This window comes from Asterias rubens, chromosome 9, assembly GCF_902459465.1.
Source record: "Asterias rubens chromosome 9, eAstRub1.3, whole genome shotgun sequence".
In the NCBI taxonomy this organism is placed as follows: Eukaryota; Metazoa; Echinodermata; class Asteroidea; order Forcipulatida; family Asteriidae; genus Asterias; species Asterias rubens.
In genome coordinates, this window is record NC_047070.1 from 11,048,557 (window position 1) to 11,065,040 (window position 16,484).

General features: G+C 37.9%; 2 protein-coding genes across 4 annotated transcripts in view; one reads left to right on the forward strand and one right to left on the reverse strand.

Moving 5' to 3' along the window:
- Positions 1 to 4,141: 4,141 nt before the first annotated feature.
- LOC117294745 (WD repeat-containing protein 18-like) lies at positions 4,142 to 12,285 on the reverse strand. Its single transcript, XM_033777260.1, has 10 exons — positions 12,076 to 12,285; positions 10,855 to 10,965; positions 10,103 to 10,236; positions 8,689 to 8,833; positions 7,899 to 8,042; positions 6,982 to 7,061; positions 6,180 to 6,304; positions 5,343 to 5,500; positions 4,911 to 4,976; positions 4,142 to 4,360 (listed from the first exon to the last, which is right to left on the reverse strand). The coding sequence occupies exons 1-10, from the start codon at positions 12,283 to 12,285 to the stop codon at positions 4,241 to 4,243; spliced, it is 1,293 nt and encodes a 430-aa protein (XP_033633151.1). The 3' UTR covers positions 4,142 to 4,240.
- A 1,334-nt stretch (positions 12,286 to 13,619) lies between these two features.
- The window catches only part of LOC117294784 (dedicator of cytokinesis protein 1-like), a 70,221-nt gene continuing 67,356 nt past the window's right edge, over positions 13,620 to 16,484 (forward strand). For 2 of the 3 annotated variants that reach the window (XM_033777302.1, XM_033777305.1), the window contains exon 1: positions 13,620 to 13,638. The gene's annotated coding sequence lies outside the window, so the exon portion shown is untranslated. Of the gene's footprint in view, positions 13,639 to 13,665; positions 13,731 to 16,484 lie in introns of those variants that run through there. The other variant, XM_033777303.1, reaches the window with a different exon arrangement.

Sequence of the window (16,484 nt, forward strand, 5' to 3'; positions counted from 1 at the left end):
TTTCATTTGAGGTGGGGCAAGGGCATCAAATAGGGAGACAGCTTAATTAAGTTTTGAAAAAAGTCTTCTTTAAATAATTCATTGTTTTCTACAAAGGCTTTGTGATTTCTACCCAGACATTTTAAAAATGATGTTGTTTGTTTAGCTCTGGTCTTTTCAGTTTGCCAAATACCAGTTATTTTGAGTGAAGAAAAAGGTTTAGGTGATTATACTATTTTGTTTATGTCAAATATACTCGTTAGATATCATTAAGTTACTCAGATGTTATTTTAAAGCCACTGGACCCTTTCGGTAAACAGTATTGTCCAAGGCCCACACTTCGTGTATCACAACTTCTATATCAAATAACAAACCTGTGAAAATTTGGGCTTAATCCGTCATCGGAGTCGGGAGAAAATAACGGGAAAACCCACCCTTGTATCCGCGCGTTTCGCCGTGTCATGACATGTGTTTAAAATAAATCCATAATTCTCATTAACGAGAATTGATATTGTTTTACTGTTTTCTCAAAAAGTAAAGCATTTCATGGAATAATATTTCAAGAGAAGTATTTCATCACTACCTTCTGTAAACCCTGTAAGTTATTTGTAAATCTGTGATAAATATAATGTCCAATAATCTTTTGACTATTGTCATGATTGTGAATAGAACAGGTCAGAAATAATCAGATAACCTGTTTATTTAGATTGTATGTAATAAATGTTGATTTACCAGAGTTAACTGTAAAAAGAATATATATATAAAATCAGATTTAAAACTCATTAAACAAGTTTAAATGTTTTCTATGGTGGCTTTAAAGGGACATCGCAAATATATATTGACGCCAATATTGACGCCAATATTTGCGACTTTTACCCCACGTTGCAAATATTGACGCCAATATTGACGCCAATATTCACGACTTGGCCCAAAGTCGCAAATATTGACGCCAATATTCACGCCATTATTCACGACTTGGCCCAAAGTCGCAAATATTGACGCCAATATTGACGCCAATATTCACGACATGGGCCCTATGTCGCAAATATTGACGCCAATATTGGCGTAAATATTTGCGACGTGTAGCCCATGTCGTGAATATTGGCGTCAATATTGGCGTCAATATTTGCGACTTGGGGTAAAAGTCACGAATATTGGCGTCAATATTGGCGTCAATATATATTTGCGATGTCCCTTTAAAGTCACCATAGTTTTCCCATTCAAATTCAAACTGTTAGGATTTTCAGTAATATCTTTAGTCTTAGATGTTTAAGTAATGCACATTTAAAGGAACATTACATTATTGGTTTTTGCCAACAAAACAGTTGCTGGCAGTGTAAGCACTTATGTAATCCACAATACACATGAAAACTGACAAACCTGTGGAATTTTGAGATTGATCGGCCATCTGGGTCACGAGAGAATAGTGAAAAACCGATTACTCATTTTTGCATTGCATTGATGACAAAATAAAAATAAATAAATGCTCACTGAGCGATACCTCCAAATGTGAAGTTAGATTGTTTATTTCTCATCAAATATGACATTTCAGACAGAAATATTTCAAGGGATGTTTTCTACTATCATCCTCATTAGACCGTGTAAGTTTTGTGTAAATCTGTGATCTTCACGATTTTAGTTTCTTACCAATTCTGTAACGTTCCTTTAACATGTTTAAGTTATATTTAGAGTAATGGTTTAGTTTTGAGGACAGTTGCACCATAGTGAGTGTTGTGAAAGTAATAGTATAGGTTTTCCTGGTCATTTTTGGCTAATAAGGGGCCAATTTGAACATCACGTTGTTGTGAAAGCAAATGCAGCATCTTTCCTCGCCTTCTACCTCTAGGACCCCAGTTCGAATCACACCGAGGGCACTTCGTGAATAGACCGATCCATTAGGCTCCACCCACAACGCACGTGTGAGCAAGAACACGTGAGCCTCTCCAATGCCTTTCTGCACAACTCTGACACGCACACCAAGCATACCTGCACTCATGTCGGACCTTAGTTGTCGGACCAAATCAAATTCGTGGAAAATTACTTCTTTCTCGAAAACTACGTAACTTCAGAGAGAGCCGTTTCTCACAATGTGTTATTCTATCAACCCCCATTACTCGTTGCCAAGTAAGGTTTTATGCTAATAATTATTTTGAGTAATTACCAATAGTGTCCACTGCTTTTAAAGTAATTGCAGGCCTGATACTTCATAGAAGCAACCAGTACAGTCCTTGGCCTCACAACCACGATAAATTATGTGATGTGTCACAGTCTGCAGCCAACTGTACCAGGAGCGAACCCATCTCTTAGCAATCGGGTGTACTAGGTTCTTTTACATGCATTACAGACCACAAACAGCCTATAACTTTAGACTCATCTGAAAGAAGACGTAAATGTCCAACTGTCTTGCTTGATGGCACAAATGTCATAACTGTTATTTTTATTGATTATTAACTCAGTTTATCATAAATCTGCATATTTTGAATAGTTATAAGGGTTTCAAATTAAAATGGTTTCTTTGGAAGACAGATCATTTTTAAATACAAGTTTTACTATTTTTTTCTTTTTACTTTTATTTTATGGTAAATTTTACTCGGAGTCAGTGAAGATGATCAAATTTTAGTCTTGAGCACATAGTAGTTTTGTATCCTTAATTTATTTCAGAACAAAATTTTGTTTAAAGGACCTACTACAAACATATACTTCCTTTGTGTGGTAATAAATGCAAATTTTCTCAAAAAAATGTATTTCTGATTATATTGTATTATAACACACATCTTGCTTGTTCTGTATTCTGGTTGGCTGAAACACGGTCACGTGGGATGAACTAATATAGTCTAGTGATCGCGCGCGCATTTTGCGGGAACTAGTACCCAAGCGGGCACTTGTCTTTGAAAATAGTGCTCGTTTACAGCGCCCTCTCTTGACTTGAATCATGAAAAGCAACTACAAAACTGCCTTTCTTTTTCAGATTTCTGTTCTTATTTGACATTTAAGACTGAGCTGTGTTATGTATAAAACACATATTGACTGGCATAATTCGGTAACTAGTGTATGGCTGTTCCCCCTGTGAGTGACCAAAAGAGGGACCTATTTCCGTACACTAATAGACGTACACTAGTTACCTCATTGCCAGTCAATATGTGTATAATGTTTTAATGTCATTTATAAATGTAGCAGAGTATGGATCAAATATTCAATCAGAACACTTTTGGGTCCAAAATACATCCATTGGAAAAACTGGTAACTTGACAGATGCAAACTAGTACCCTTTATTTGTTTACGAGCGCAGGAGTGACATAAAAGTAAAGTAAAGACTGTTCCGAGCTAATATGGTTCATCAGGCTGGTTATAATGTCCAGTTTTCAGAGAATGTTTCTATTCCCCTGGACAGGATGCCAGTCCATCAAAGGTTACTCCCAAGCTTTTGATACCCATTTGTACTCCTGGGTGGAGAGAAGCAATTATGATAAAGTACCTTGCTCAAGGACACAAAAGTCACAATATGACCAGGGCACGATTCAAACCCGCATTCTGGAAATTATAGAACTTGAGTCCACTGCCCTAGACCGCTCGGACACGACACCTCAAAGTGACAATGCTCCATTTTATCTTGTATTTTGAACTGCCATGGTCAGCGGTCAAGAAGCTGTTTCATTGCTTACTCAACAGAAGAGTAAAACACAGTATTAACTAGAGATTTTGTTTTACCCTTAATACACCTATGTGTATAACAGACATATAATACTCTGGTGGGATTCGAACCCATGACCTTCTAGAGGAGATGTCCTACTACTGAGTACTGCGTACTGAGTATACAGTGCTTACACTGGGTAAAAACTGGGGCAAACCAAATATCAAATTTAACATCTCTTAAAGGATTTGGGTACTTTTTCAAAATGTCCAAAGATTTACATTAAACTTACAGGGTTTGAAGATAATGATAGTGGAAAGCTTCCCTTCAAATATTACTTACTGAGGTGCTGTAGTTTTTGAGAAATGAGTAAAACAATGTCATGAAAATACGTCTGTACATGCTTAAAATAATTTTCGTCTAATGAGACGGAAATTATTTTCATGACATTGTTTTACTCATTTCCCAAAAACTACAGCACCTCAGCAGGTAATATTTTCAGGGAAGCTTTCTACTATCATTATCTTCAAACTGTGTAAGTTTAGTGTAAGTCTGTGGACATTGTGTTTTTTGTCCTACAAAAAGTACATACACCCTTTAAACTAGAAATCTGTAATTGAACTGTAGAAGTTATGTCTTTGCTAACTCGATGGCCGACTTGAAGAGAAGTTGATTTGCTTGTCGTAGTTTTTCGATTTCTGTTTCCAGTTGTTGACGAGATGAGTGAGAGGTTTGGTTACTGTCATTGATCTACATGAAAAAAAAACAATCAGTTGTAAAATTTCTGTCATTCAATTATATTCGTTTACAGTTATAGCAGGGCTGTTTTTTTTAATACTGAACCACTGGCCACAGGAAATTATTTATTCGTTTTTTTGTTTTTGCCTTCTCTGTTTTTCCCACAGATCTCATTAATTCATTAATTACCCTTTCTCCATTAACCACCTTTGATTTAGTGCTTCCACCGTTGTCCAACTATAAAATTTATGGTTACACCACTCCCCCATCTCCTTTAATATTACTTTTCTTTGTTCATCTTGTGCTGCTTCTGACTGTATTCTTCCGCTACCTTTCCAACTGTTACACTAGTATAATTGTATGTGTGTGTTTAGTCTTTAAAAAAGACTAGGACCATTGTCGTACTTCTTATCATTGCCATTCATTTGGAGAGTCATTACCAAACGTATACAGACCCTTTAGGCAGATTAACCAGATGAAAAACTTCTTGCGATGCTAAATAAACTGAATAAGATAATTCTCATGAACATTTTCTTCAAGACTAATGATGTTTTCTTCTTACCTGTTGGATTGCCTCAAGGAGTTGTGACTTTTCCTCACGGTCTATATCTCCAAATGTCGTCGGCAGCTTAAATAAAATAAGCATATAATGAATGAACTTTGTACATTTGGACGTAATGAAGGAATTGAAGTGAGCTGATATCATGATTTTAATCTATTTGTACGTCTCTGGATCTTGTTTTAGGAAGCCTGAAAGTCTAAAAGCAAGGCGTCGCCTCCAGATTTGACTCAGATTAGGTAGGCCCGTGATTGTTGACATATATTGGAGTGCTTTGGATTCGAAAAACGGCCTGAGAATCAAGCTCTTCTTTGGCCACATCGTGCAAGATTGCACCTCAACAATATAATCTACCCTTGCCGGTACCCATTTTCTTTTGGGCGATATGACTGATGTGTGAGTCTTGTGAAATTTTCAGAGCTAATGGTGTCTCACCTGGTATGGTATCCTGACTCCTATTTCTCCCTGTGCACTAGCATCCCCATCTGATTCTGCAGACTGGAGGTGCCTCTTGAAGGGTTGCAGCAAGAAGTTTGGTTTGGTCTGACTATCACTAATAGATGACAACACGAATGCTACATTGGTAACGGCTCCTGCGTTTTAAAGAAACAGAATATTGAAATAAATGGACTAATGATACAGACTGCGACAAATCTTGGGCTATCAGTGCACAAACTGTTGGAGATGTAACATGTACATGTACAATAACCTTACTGTACACATAGAGTTATATATAACAACTAGAGGGCGCACTGATGATGCTTCTTGCACAAACGCAACAGGACTGCAAGGAGACACGCGCGCGCCATTCTGTACGTGCGTTGAATAAGAAAAAGATGGAGTTTGTGTTTATTGAACGCTACACGATGCTGTCTTTTCAACAAAATGGCCGTACAAACACATGCTAAGCAATGCCTGTTTGTTCAACTAAGAAAATGGCCGCCATGCTGGGTCGCGTTAATAGGCCAGTGCACCCTCTAGTTCCTATATATAACTCTAACCCTGTACACCAGTGTCAGATGTATAAACAATAAACCAATGCACACTATGCTAGCCTGGTATGATTAGTACTTTTGTAGCAGTCTGTTATACACAGGTACATGTATAAGAGACTGCCACAAAAGTACCAAACATACATGTACCAGGCTAGCATAGGGTCCATTGGTTTCTTCTTCGTGTACAGTTGGCATTACGTCGAAACCCAATGGCTTCTATACTGTGGACGTTATTTCTCAGTCTCATGTGGAATTTCAAGGAGAGAACTGTACTTGCCTTTATGGTTGATTGTACGTACACGTTGTCTGCTGTGAATATGCCATATGCATGCTGTCTGGTCCTGACTGCCAGATGCCAACACAGTACCATCCATAGACACTGACAAACAGGTCACAGGCTTACTGAGAAAATAAAATGTACATCAATGTTAGATAATCATTTGAGGTTTGCAGTAGCACCATTTGTTTCGTAAAAACTACTCAGCGGTAGTATAATAATGTATATAGCAAAACAAATTCTCAAAAGAACATAATCTATCCATCAAGTAGATACATGTACGTGTATGTAGTAGCCCTTAGTTTCTTTAGTATTTAAATCAGCAAGTTATTTCTTTTGAGCATCACCAAGTGTGTGTTGGCTTAACCTTTATTCGTTCTCTCAGTTTACACATTACACCTAGCAGCAGCCAGCAGCATTAGCTGTAGTTTGATGAGTATATCCAGCGCGTTAATTTAGTTTTAGATTTGTCACTGTGGTGTTTCCATTTGGCAGTAGTATACAGCTGATAGGTACACCAGTGGCCTAGTTTAATTACTTTAAGAACCGCACACAAAAATATAGCCCATGTAGTGAAGGCACTACCGTCATGGTTGAACACACACTTGGTGATGCTCAAAAGAAATAACTCGCTAATTTAAATACCAGAGTAACTAAGGGCTACTAGATATACACACATGGTGTTTCCGTAAACCAAATATACATATTTTACACTGTTTTTACTAGACTTGCATCCTAGGACACGGTTTCCATGTAATTGTTTGAAATACCTTTACGAAGGCTCCCATTGTTAGTGTCTTACCTGTGACCGTGAAAAACAAGTGAATCCTTTTTGTCCGCTGATGAAGCGTCTCCTTGTATATGTCTCTCCCTCTGTTCAGACTGTTAAGTAATGAAGGTAAGAAATACTATAATATAATAATATTGAAGTCTTATCAAGCAGACGTATCTACCAAAAAAAAGGTACTCAACGCGCTCAGTTATATACATTTTTACAGAAAGATATCTTATTGAGACGTATCTACCCCAAAAAAAGGTACTCGACGTGCTCAGTTATATACATTTTTACAGAAAGATATGTTATTGAAGTGACGAATTCTGAGACCCAATTATGTAGCAACCTTGTAAGGGTTAACAAGGTGTTACGGTGCATTCAGCAGCCACAGCAAGGAACACCGGGGCGAACCCCTTCTCTTTTTGATAAGTGCACTTGGTTCTTTTACGTGCGTTACCGACACAAGGGGAAAAACGGCTTTATGTCCCCTCCGAAAGACGAACCAATGGTCAAGTGTCACATCTGGGACTTGAACCAACACTCTGTTGATCAGAAACACCAGAGTTTGAATTCGGGGCTCTTAACTGCTTGGCCACGACACTTTCACAATCGCATCGTGGCCAGCCAGGTTAGGATTCAAACCCACACCATAATTAATCTGCAACTAGAACTGAGGCCAGTGCACTAGACTTCTCTGAAGGATGCAGCAACAATGGTCGAGTGTCTTGCAATGATATAAGTCACGAGTGTCGCGACTGGGGAACTCAAATCCAAACACCAGAACTCAAGTCCGATGTGCTTGATCTCTGGGCCAAGACACGCCATGTCCAATATATTTTGATTGTCTGCACACTTCAATAATGTTCTCTCCGCTGTGCTTTATTTTTGAAACAACGAATAAATTTATCTCAGAAGCTTTGTTGGGAATCAAGTTTCATACTCACTGAAGCATACAGGTTGACTTGGTAGATGTTTCCGTCTGAACATCCAGCGAAAAGATGGTACTCTGCTGTGTCCATGGTAACCGAGCAAACAGGTGCATCGAATACAAAGTTACAGAGAAGCTGGCCCGAGGCCAAATCCCACAACTATAGGGCAAGGGAAATATCAAGTTGACATTAAATCAGAATAACTGCATTGCGTCTTCCAATATATGAGGAAAACAGAACAGGGCCCAATTTCATGGCTCTGCTCACCGTAGGAAAAAGAATCGACACTTGCGGAAGCAGGGAATTCTGCGCTAATGTCAAGCATATTATTTCACAGGTTAGCAGTGAATTGTTGCTTGTGCGCGTGCGTACTCGACACAACTAGACATTCTACACTTACACAACTAGCGATGGCCAGATTTCGATGTATTTATCACAAGGTTTTACATAATATAATAAACGTATTTATAACGCGCCTTTTTCAAAGGATACAAAGCGTCCATTATTTTTACTGCAAAGTGAGTGGGACGAATATTTTGATATTATGAGACCTAATCCTTTAGTACACCGTGTAATGGTTTCAAGGTGCTACTGCGCATACAGCAGCCACAGCCAGGAACACCGGGGCAAACCCTTTCTCTTTTCGAATAAGTGCAGACATTTGGTATTATGCTATGCTAAAAATGTGGGCATCACAATGGCTAAAAATGTTAAATGGCAACTCCTTGCCATTATACCTACAAACATGTACATGTGTATTCTTAGGAATGAAACAAAATGTATGCCCTTAAACAAGAAATTATACCTTGCAGGTTTGGTCATGTGATGCAGAGACGACCCTTGACATTGAACCTCCTGTTCCGCATTTCACATCGGTGATAGGCAGAGCATGTTTGGACCAAACGTGCAACGGCTCGCATGGTTTACTGTTTTGACCTTGCTGAAGAACACTGAAAAAAATTTAAACAGGTATCATAATAATAATATGGGAGGCTAATCATCCTTACTCACAGCTAAGAGCTGAATTGCGAAGGACGCGGCTACAATGTGTTCAAGAAGCAGGCATAACAGGGCTCCTTTGGCAGCCAGCCATATAGACCTACTATGACCATGGAGCACAGCCAGAGATCAAGAGTGTTTGATTTTTCCCAAGGGAGGCAAACCGGAAAGTCTGGAAACAGCAGAGAACCACTACACAACTAAACTCACATACATGTATGGCCCTGGCCGGGCATCGAACCAGGGTCACCTTGGTGAGAGGCAAGCACTTAAAGCACAAGCCAACTATGCCCCCATGAATGGCCAACACATTCCCAGAGCTGCCAACATATGCAATCAGGGAGATTTTGCACAACAATCATGTTGGATCAGTGATTTCCTTGAAGTAAGACCATTCACCTCTGTGGAGTATGGACCCCGGTTGGAATCCCACCTCAGACCAAAACCTTGCATGTGGATTTGGTTAATCCATTTTAAGATGCTTTTCTTGGTTTAATGCTGGAACAAAACTCCTCCTCGATATACAAATTATTCCCACTTAACTGTCACACCACACTCCTCCAAGATATCTTTGTCCACACTTGACATCACTCCAACAAAGTTCTAGGTCAAAAGGCTTTCAGTGTAGCTGGGCCAATGATTTGGAACAATCTTCCTACTGCCATTTGAGAATCTGTTAATTCATCTATGTATTTCATTAAGTTTTTTGCAGGATTGCTTTTATGTGCGCTATATATGGCATAGCGCCTTATAAACTTTAAAGGCAGTGGACACTATTGGTAATTGTCAAAGACTAGCCTTCACAGATGGTGTACCTCACCATATGCATAAAATAACTATGAAAATTTGAGCTCAATCGGTCATCAAAGTTGCGAGATAATAATGAAAGAAGAAAACACCCTTGTCACACGAAGTTGTGTGCGTTTAGATGGTTGATTTCGAGACCTCAAGTTCTAAATGTGAGGTCTCGAAATCAAATTCGTGGAAAATTACTTCTTTCTCGAAAAGTATGCCACTTCAGAGGGAGCCGTTTTTCACAATGTTTTATACCATCAACCTGTCCCCATTACTCGTCACCAAGAAAGGTTTTATGCTAATAATTATTTTGAGTAAATACCAAAAGTGTCCACTGCCTTTAATTGTTATTTTATCTAAACCTGATTGCCTACTGTATGCCTATGCTCTTTTGGGCTTTCATTAGAAGAGAACACAACTTATACCTTGCAACAAACCACACCATAACGAGGTTATCTTCTCCGCCTGATATTAAATGACTCCCGTCATCGGTGAAACAAAGACACGTGACCTTCTGGTAGTGACGAGACAGAACTGCTAGCAGATCGCCAGTGCAAGTCTGTTTGGAAATAACAATAACAACAACAGTCATTCATAGTTTCAACGATTGGTTCACAGAGCTGTACATTTATAAGAACAAATGCAAACAATCAAAAGTACACTGTGCACACTGCATGCAGACAAATGAATGTAAGCTTTCCATAACTGTGTTTTCAAAACACAGATATAGAAAGCTTACATCACTGCACTTCTAGGCTATCCAATGGAGTCATTGTATCCAATAAAATCACTGGTTCTAGGTAAACAATACCTGTCTTTGAGTCTATGTTAACCCCGGTGTATAATAAACTTTCACCTACATTAATTTCACATGGAGAATCGAGTCAAATCCTTCATACATAAACAAAACATTACATGAAAGTTCATTTTCTAAATACACAGTGGACCGAAAGTTAGCTTTCCATATCTGTGTTTTGATTGGTCCGAGGTGATGTTTGTCAGCTGCACCCACGTCACCTCAGACCAATAAAAAAACATATGGAAAGCAATTACTTCACTGTATGTTTATCCTATAAAATCATTGTAGGCCTATCCAATGAATCCACTGGTTCTGTAAAACCAGTGCCTGCCTTTACACGCAAGGATATAAAGACAGGGGAATAGTCTATTCCCTCACCTGCCATATGTGAATCTTCTCAGCAATACCCGCTACGCATAGTGTGTTATTAGATGAAGCAACGAGGCAGGACACCACTCCTGGGCACACAATACGTTGCTGCTGTTGCTCCTGTGGTGAGAAGAATATTAAGAAAATCATTTAATTACAATGGTGTAATACTTTTAAGTGCAATTAAGATTTGTATTAACCTTGGAGGGCAAGTCATAACTGATCTTATGCACTTGCAGTATGGACTAGTTAGAAGTATAGTCTATATTGCAACCTGGGAAAACATACTTCTCAAGGCCAGTCCCTCATCAAGGGTATGAACCTTTTTTCATATCATTCTGAAGCCTATACTATTGTACTCCTAGAACTATTTCGGTTTCGTCCGCTATCGTTTCCCGGGAGACGATAGCGGATGAAACCGAAATAGTTCTAGGAGTAATAATATATTACCCCTCATATAAATAAACAGGCTATTTTATTTCTTTTCTTATAGTTGACCCAAATAATGTTATGTTCTATGTGACCTGTGACTCATCACATACCTCAATCACACAAGTTCCTCTAGAGTCTATGGAAACACATACGTTTTTGATCCCTTTTTACAAATACAATAATTAAATTCAGAAAAGTTTCCGGATAACTTTCCGTATGGCGCCACCACTTTGTCACTCATTTTTACAAAAAGGGATAATTCCATTGAGGTATGGTAAACTACTATGTTTACATTATTTCATATTAATTGATACTTGATACTTGAGAGGAAGTAATCCCTTTACAGCTGGTGGTCCCAAGATAAACTGGGATGAAAAAAAGGTGGGGCACCCCAGTTACTGGCAGTTATAATTTCCTTAAAGAAACTTTTCCAAGCTTCCAATTCCGTATCCGATCCTCCCTATACATAAAATCAAATTTCATTGATGACTCGTTATGAAAAAAAATTGTAATTAAGTTACTAAAAATAGAGTCAAACTCAAATGAGTCTGTGTGCAGTAGTCATTGGTAGTACCGAACAGATACAGGTCAAATGAGATATTCCTTTTGGTAAAAAATGGTGTGAAAAAGTGGTGGCAGGATACGGATATCTTCCCATACTATCCATCAATTTACATTTGACACTGTCATTTTAAATGTGTAGACTAGCACATGTGCACGTCATCACACATGCATGAAGAACATGACGTGCACTGCATGCATGACGAAATAACAAACATGTGCGACTAATGCGACTACCTTTTTCTGAGCAGCCCACACGTGGATAATGGGTTTGCCAACAGCAGCCGATATCAAAAAGTAGCCATCTAAAAGACAAACACTTCGAGGAGCACTAGATCCACCTTTGAAACTCTTAATGGCAGTGCCTGTCTGGAAATCCCAAACACAGAGATTCCATAGCATTCCACTTGCATCTGAAGTCAACAAAATTTCCATGGGGGCCGCCATCTTTAAATGAACAATAGAGGGCGCTGTCATGGTTTACCGTAACATTATTCGGAGGACGCGCGAGTGCAGTGTGGTGGGGGGGGGGGTGACTCACGTGTTTTGACAGGTAGCTAAAAATGTCTCTCACTTTATTTTTGAACTTTTTTTTTGCGTTATAAGTCAAAGAATAGACTTCATAGTTGATGTATCTCAACATAAAATTTGAGCTCAATCGGTCATCGAAATTGCGAGATATGAATGAAAGAAAAAACACCCTTGTCACACGAAGGTGTGTGCGTTTAGATGGTTGATTTCGAGACCTCAAGTTCTAAATTTGAGGTCTCGAAATCAAATTCGTGGGAAATGACTTCTTTCTCGGAAACTATGGCACTTCAGAGGGAGCCGTTTCTCACAATGTTTTATACCATCACTCGTCACCAAGAAAGGTTTTATGCTAATACTTATTTTGAGTAATTACCAATAGTGTCCACTGCTAACCGTCTCAAAGCACTTTACATTGTCATCCATGTTTGTGGGAACCGTAAGTTGAGGTCCGGGGAAAAGTTTATAAGCAAGTTTTACTACTAGAAATAAACGGTAATACTATTTGGGTTGGCATCTTAGTGAGAACCATTCCACTTCGAAGAAAATGGGAAAATGTTTGAATTTGTAATTTATCCATCATCTCTCAGGTTGTGTATTTGGATGACCCGCGTGATCAGTGACTAAACCGATCTGGATTTTTCCGGCGCCTGTTTTCAAAACAATGCCGCCCACATATTTTGAAATGGAATAAGTTGTTTCAGTGAGGTAAACAATTGGAACGGTTCCAAAACCAAAGGTATTTCGGTTCTATTTGTTTTTCTCAAAGCTCAAAAAAGAAACTTACAAAAAACTATAGGCCTAAGCTTAGGAAATTGGAAGCAAAGCTACTTTATTAATAACTTTTTTTTATAATAATAAATCATTGCGGCTGATTTGCGGTCGAACGAGCCACACCCCGCCCGCCCAATTATTTACTTCGGTGCGCCATTTGTTCCTGAGTTGACATTTTTTAACACTATAGGGGCCTACCCAGAAACTAATTAATTGCAATTTTCATAAAATTTATAGAAGTAACTTGATTCCATAGATTGGGACAACCCCACAACCGAGTTTATGAAATTTAATACCGTAATTGGTGCAAACACACCGCGATTAGCAAGTAAACGCCAACTACTTGTTCGGTATTGAAAATGACGAATAGGGGCTAGGGCATGACACTAGTCTGGTAATCGATCCTTATCACCTGCCGCGTTTTACTCAATGATATCGAGTCGGGTACCCGATCAAAGATTAAGCCATGATGACTACGATCAAACACGTAACAGTTCGGTAAATATATCCCTCAATGTTCATGTTCTGTCTTTGAGATTTAGTAGGCAACATTTTGGAACAGTTTTTTAGTTGTATGCTTGGTTTTAGAGGTATGTGTTGCTAGGTAGGTGAATTTTCGTAAAATGTTTTGCCGTTCGTACAAGTTGTGTTCTCGGTGCACAGTGCATATTTGTGGCTATGCATCATCAGTGAGGCATACATGTGTTTTTGTGCAGACAACACACTGACTTTCGTGTGTGTTATGTGCGGCATAATGCTTTGAAGTCTGACTGCTACTTTCCCAAGTGCGGAAGTGGAGATAGTCACACAAATGTGTGGCAAACCTTTCACTGTTTTATATGAATTATAGAATGGCATGTTTTCATTGTTTTCCTCATACATTGTTCAATTGTTTAACACATTAAATAATTGTCCACATTTGTATTCACATGTTTTTTCATTGGAACTATGTTGGACAGTAAACAACACATTTCTTTATTGATTTTATTATTTCTACTACTAGGTGCCCTAACAATACTATCCCCGATTACAAGTTAATATACATGGTGTACCCCTCATAAAAATGTTGTTAACAAGTGAAAAAGGTAATAATTAATTGTACTCTGACCTTATGGCCAATTGAAAGTAGTTGTCATTTGCATTTCTTTTTTTAAACAAGCCAGTTCATTAATTGCTCTTGTTACAGCTGTTTAGTGTTGTTGATCTTGGCATCGAGGTAAAATATTGTCTGCATGTACACATTGTATAGAACAGTTTTAATTCATTATAATGAAGTTTTTTTTTTTTTGGCTCGTCAATTTTATTACCATCGCACAATCTTCGGCGACCGACTAAATAAACCAGCCTGCAAACAGACCAAATTAAGTGATCTCCTGTAGGGAATCTATATGCAAACACTACCCATGGCCCGTGTGTAAGTTGCATCAAAGCCACCCAGGATCACTTAGTCAGTTCAGCACAAGATACCTGACAGAACAGAACGTAAACCATTTGACATTGTCTTTGTTAAAAGCATCATCCGAGAGGTGGTTACAAATGTACGAACAATCATAAGCATGAGTAGTTTTGTTTTAAATGTAATGAGTTTCTAAAGTCTTAAAGTACTACTTATACCTTTCCCTTTTTTTTGTATAAAATATGTAGAGAAAGGACATCTTTGATCAGACTCTCTAGATGTAACACGGCTCATTATTTGTAAATTATTTACTGGAGTTTTCTGAAGCTGGTGAGAATGTAATCTATCATAAAAAAAGGACTTTCTTAAATCTCAATATTCCGTCACATCTGACTGTACTAAACAGCCAAAATAAACAAACAATCAAACAATAACCATTACAAACACGCAAACAAACAACAATCAAACAACTATTAAACAAACAAACAAACAAAGAAAAAAAAACACCAATAACAACAACAGCCACCCACCCATACAGTGTGCGTGTACATACATGTACATGTAGACAAACCGATAAATTATTTTGTATACAATTTATAAAAGACTGAAATTCACATCATGAACCAAATACACAGCAGCGGATGAGGAAGTTTAAAGGGTCAATTAATTACTGGAGAAATCATGAAGGAAATTGTCAATAATGACTTGTCGTTTGGCCCATAAAGGCAATTTTCTGTTTATAATATGCGTCAAGAAATGAATTCCCTGAACATGTACGTTTGACCTACAAAATTAATACATTATGTACAAATTTCTTTTAAATCCTAACCACTGTGCATTCAAAGAGAGCTATTTGGGGTGCCACTCTGTCAGCAGGGCTTGTGTGTGGTAAAAACAAATCTACAATACAGTCTATGCCTTAGTTGAAGTGCAGTGTACTTTTTATACAGTACATGGCATCAGGAAGTGACATAATCCTTCACATTGTTTGTAATGTAACTTCTTGCGTTTGTTTAATTTGCTGATTTTTATCAAAAAGTATACACTTTACTGGGAAAACATTACTCTACATGGAACAAAAATACAGTGTGTAACTGGTCCATTGGTGTATTTGAAAGTTTACAAAGTGTCCGTTTTAAACTTGTTCTGCACCACAGAGAAAAATCCATTCAGGGAATTCCCCTAACTTGTTTTCAACCGCCGTTCGAACTAACTGTGAAATGGGTAGTTTTTAAAATCAACATTTTGAGTTGCCCGCAATTTTATCATGAACACAATTTTTGAGAACAAAAATCCCCTAAAACAACCAACAGAAACAAGTTTGTCAAAGACTACATGTAACTGCCACAATAGTAATGCTCCAAAATCAACCCATATGAGTTGTGTAATGTAGGATGCCTGCTGCCTCAATCCTCCAATAGCAACAGATAATACAAACTGTGTATTAAGAATGCCTGACATGTAAACATTTAAACTTATACCGTAGTTCTAGTAAGCAACCATCATGACAAACAAACAAATAACAGAACAAATAACAAACAGGGGGCGTACGTAAGTTGTTTTTGATGTTATTTATGCAGGGTTTTGTTTGTTAGTTTATGGTCCATAAGACATTTAGTTCAGGTTTGCTATTTTGACTAGGAGTAGTAATTGGATGAGGCACGAGGACTAACCAACCATGACAAAATGAACTCGCCTACATATTTTCAACTGAAAACTTTTATGTCTACTACATATTTTCAACTGAAAGCTTTTATGCCCACATAAGTTCAGGGCTTTTCAGATACATTGTAGGTGTACTGCTGGTAGAATTAATATATTTTCATATTTTTATATATTATGAGCTATCATTAAAATGATTTGTATTGTTCAGATTGATGTTAAAAAATGATTATTTTATGAATCAGAAAGTTGGAACGCCTTTTTTAAAAGGATTTGTCAAAGAAAG

Bases quoted from the DNA above. Each gene is read 5' to 3' on its own strand.
- LOC117294745 (XM_033777260.1), bottom strand. From the start codon at position 12,285: ATGGCGGCCCCCATGGAAATTTTGTTGACTTCAGATGCAAGTGGAATG. The intron at 8,043-8,688 runs GTATAATTTCTT...CTTGCCCTATAG, and splicing joins CACATGACCAAACCTGCAAG to TTGTGGGATTTGGCCTCGGG. The intron at 5,501-6,179 runs GCAAGTACAGTT...TTTAAAACGCAG, and splicing joins ACGTACAATCAACCATAAAG to GAGCCGTTACCAATGTAGCA.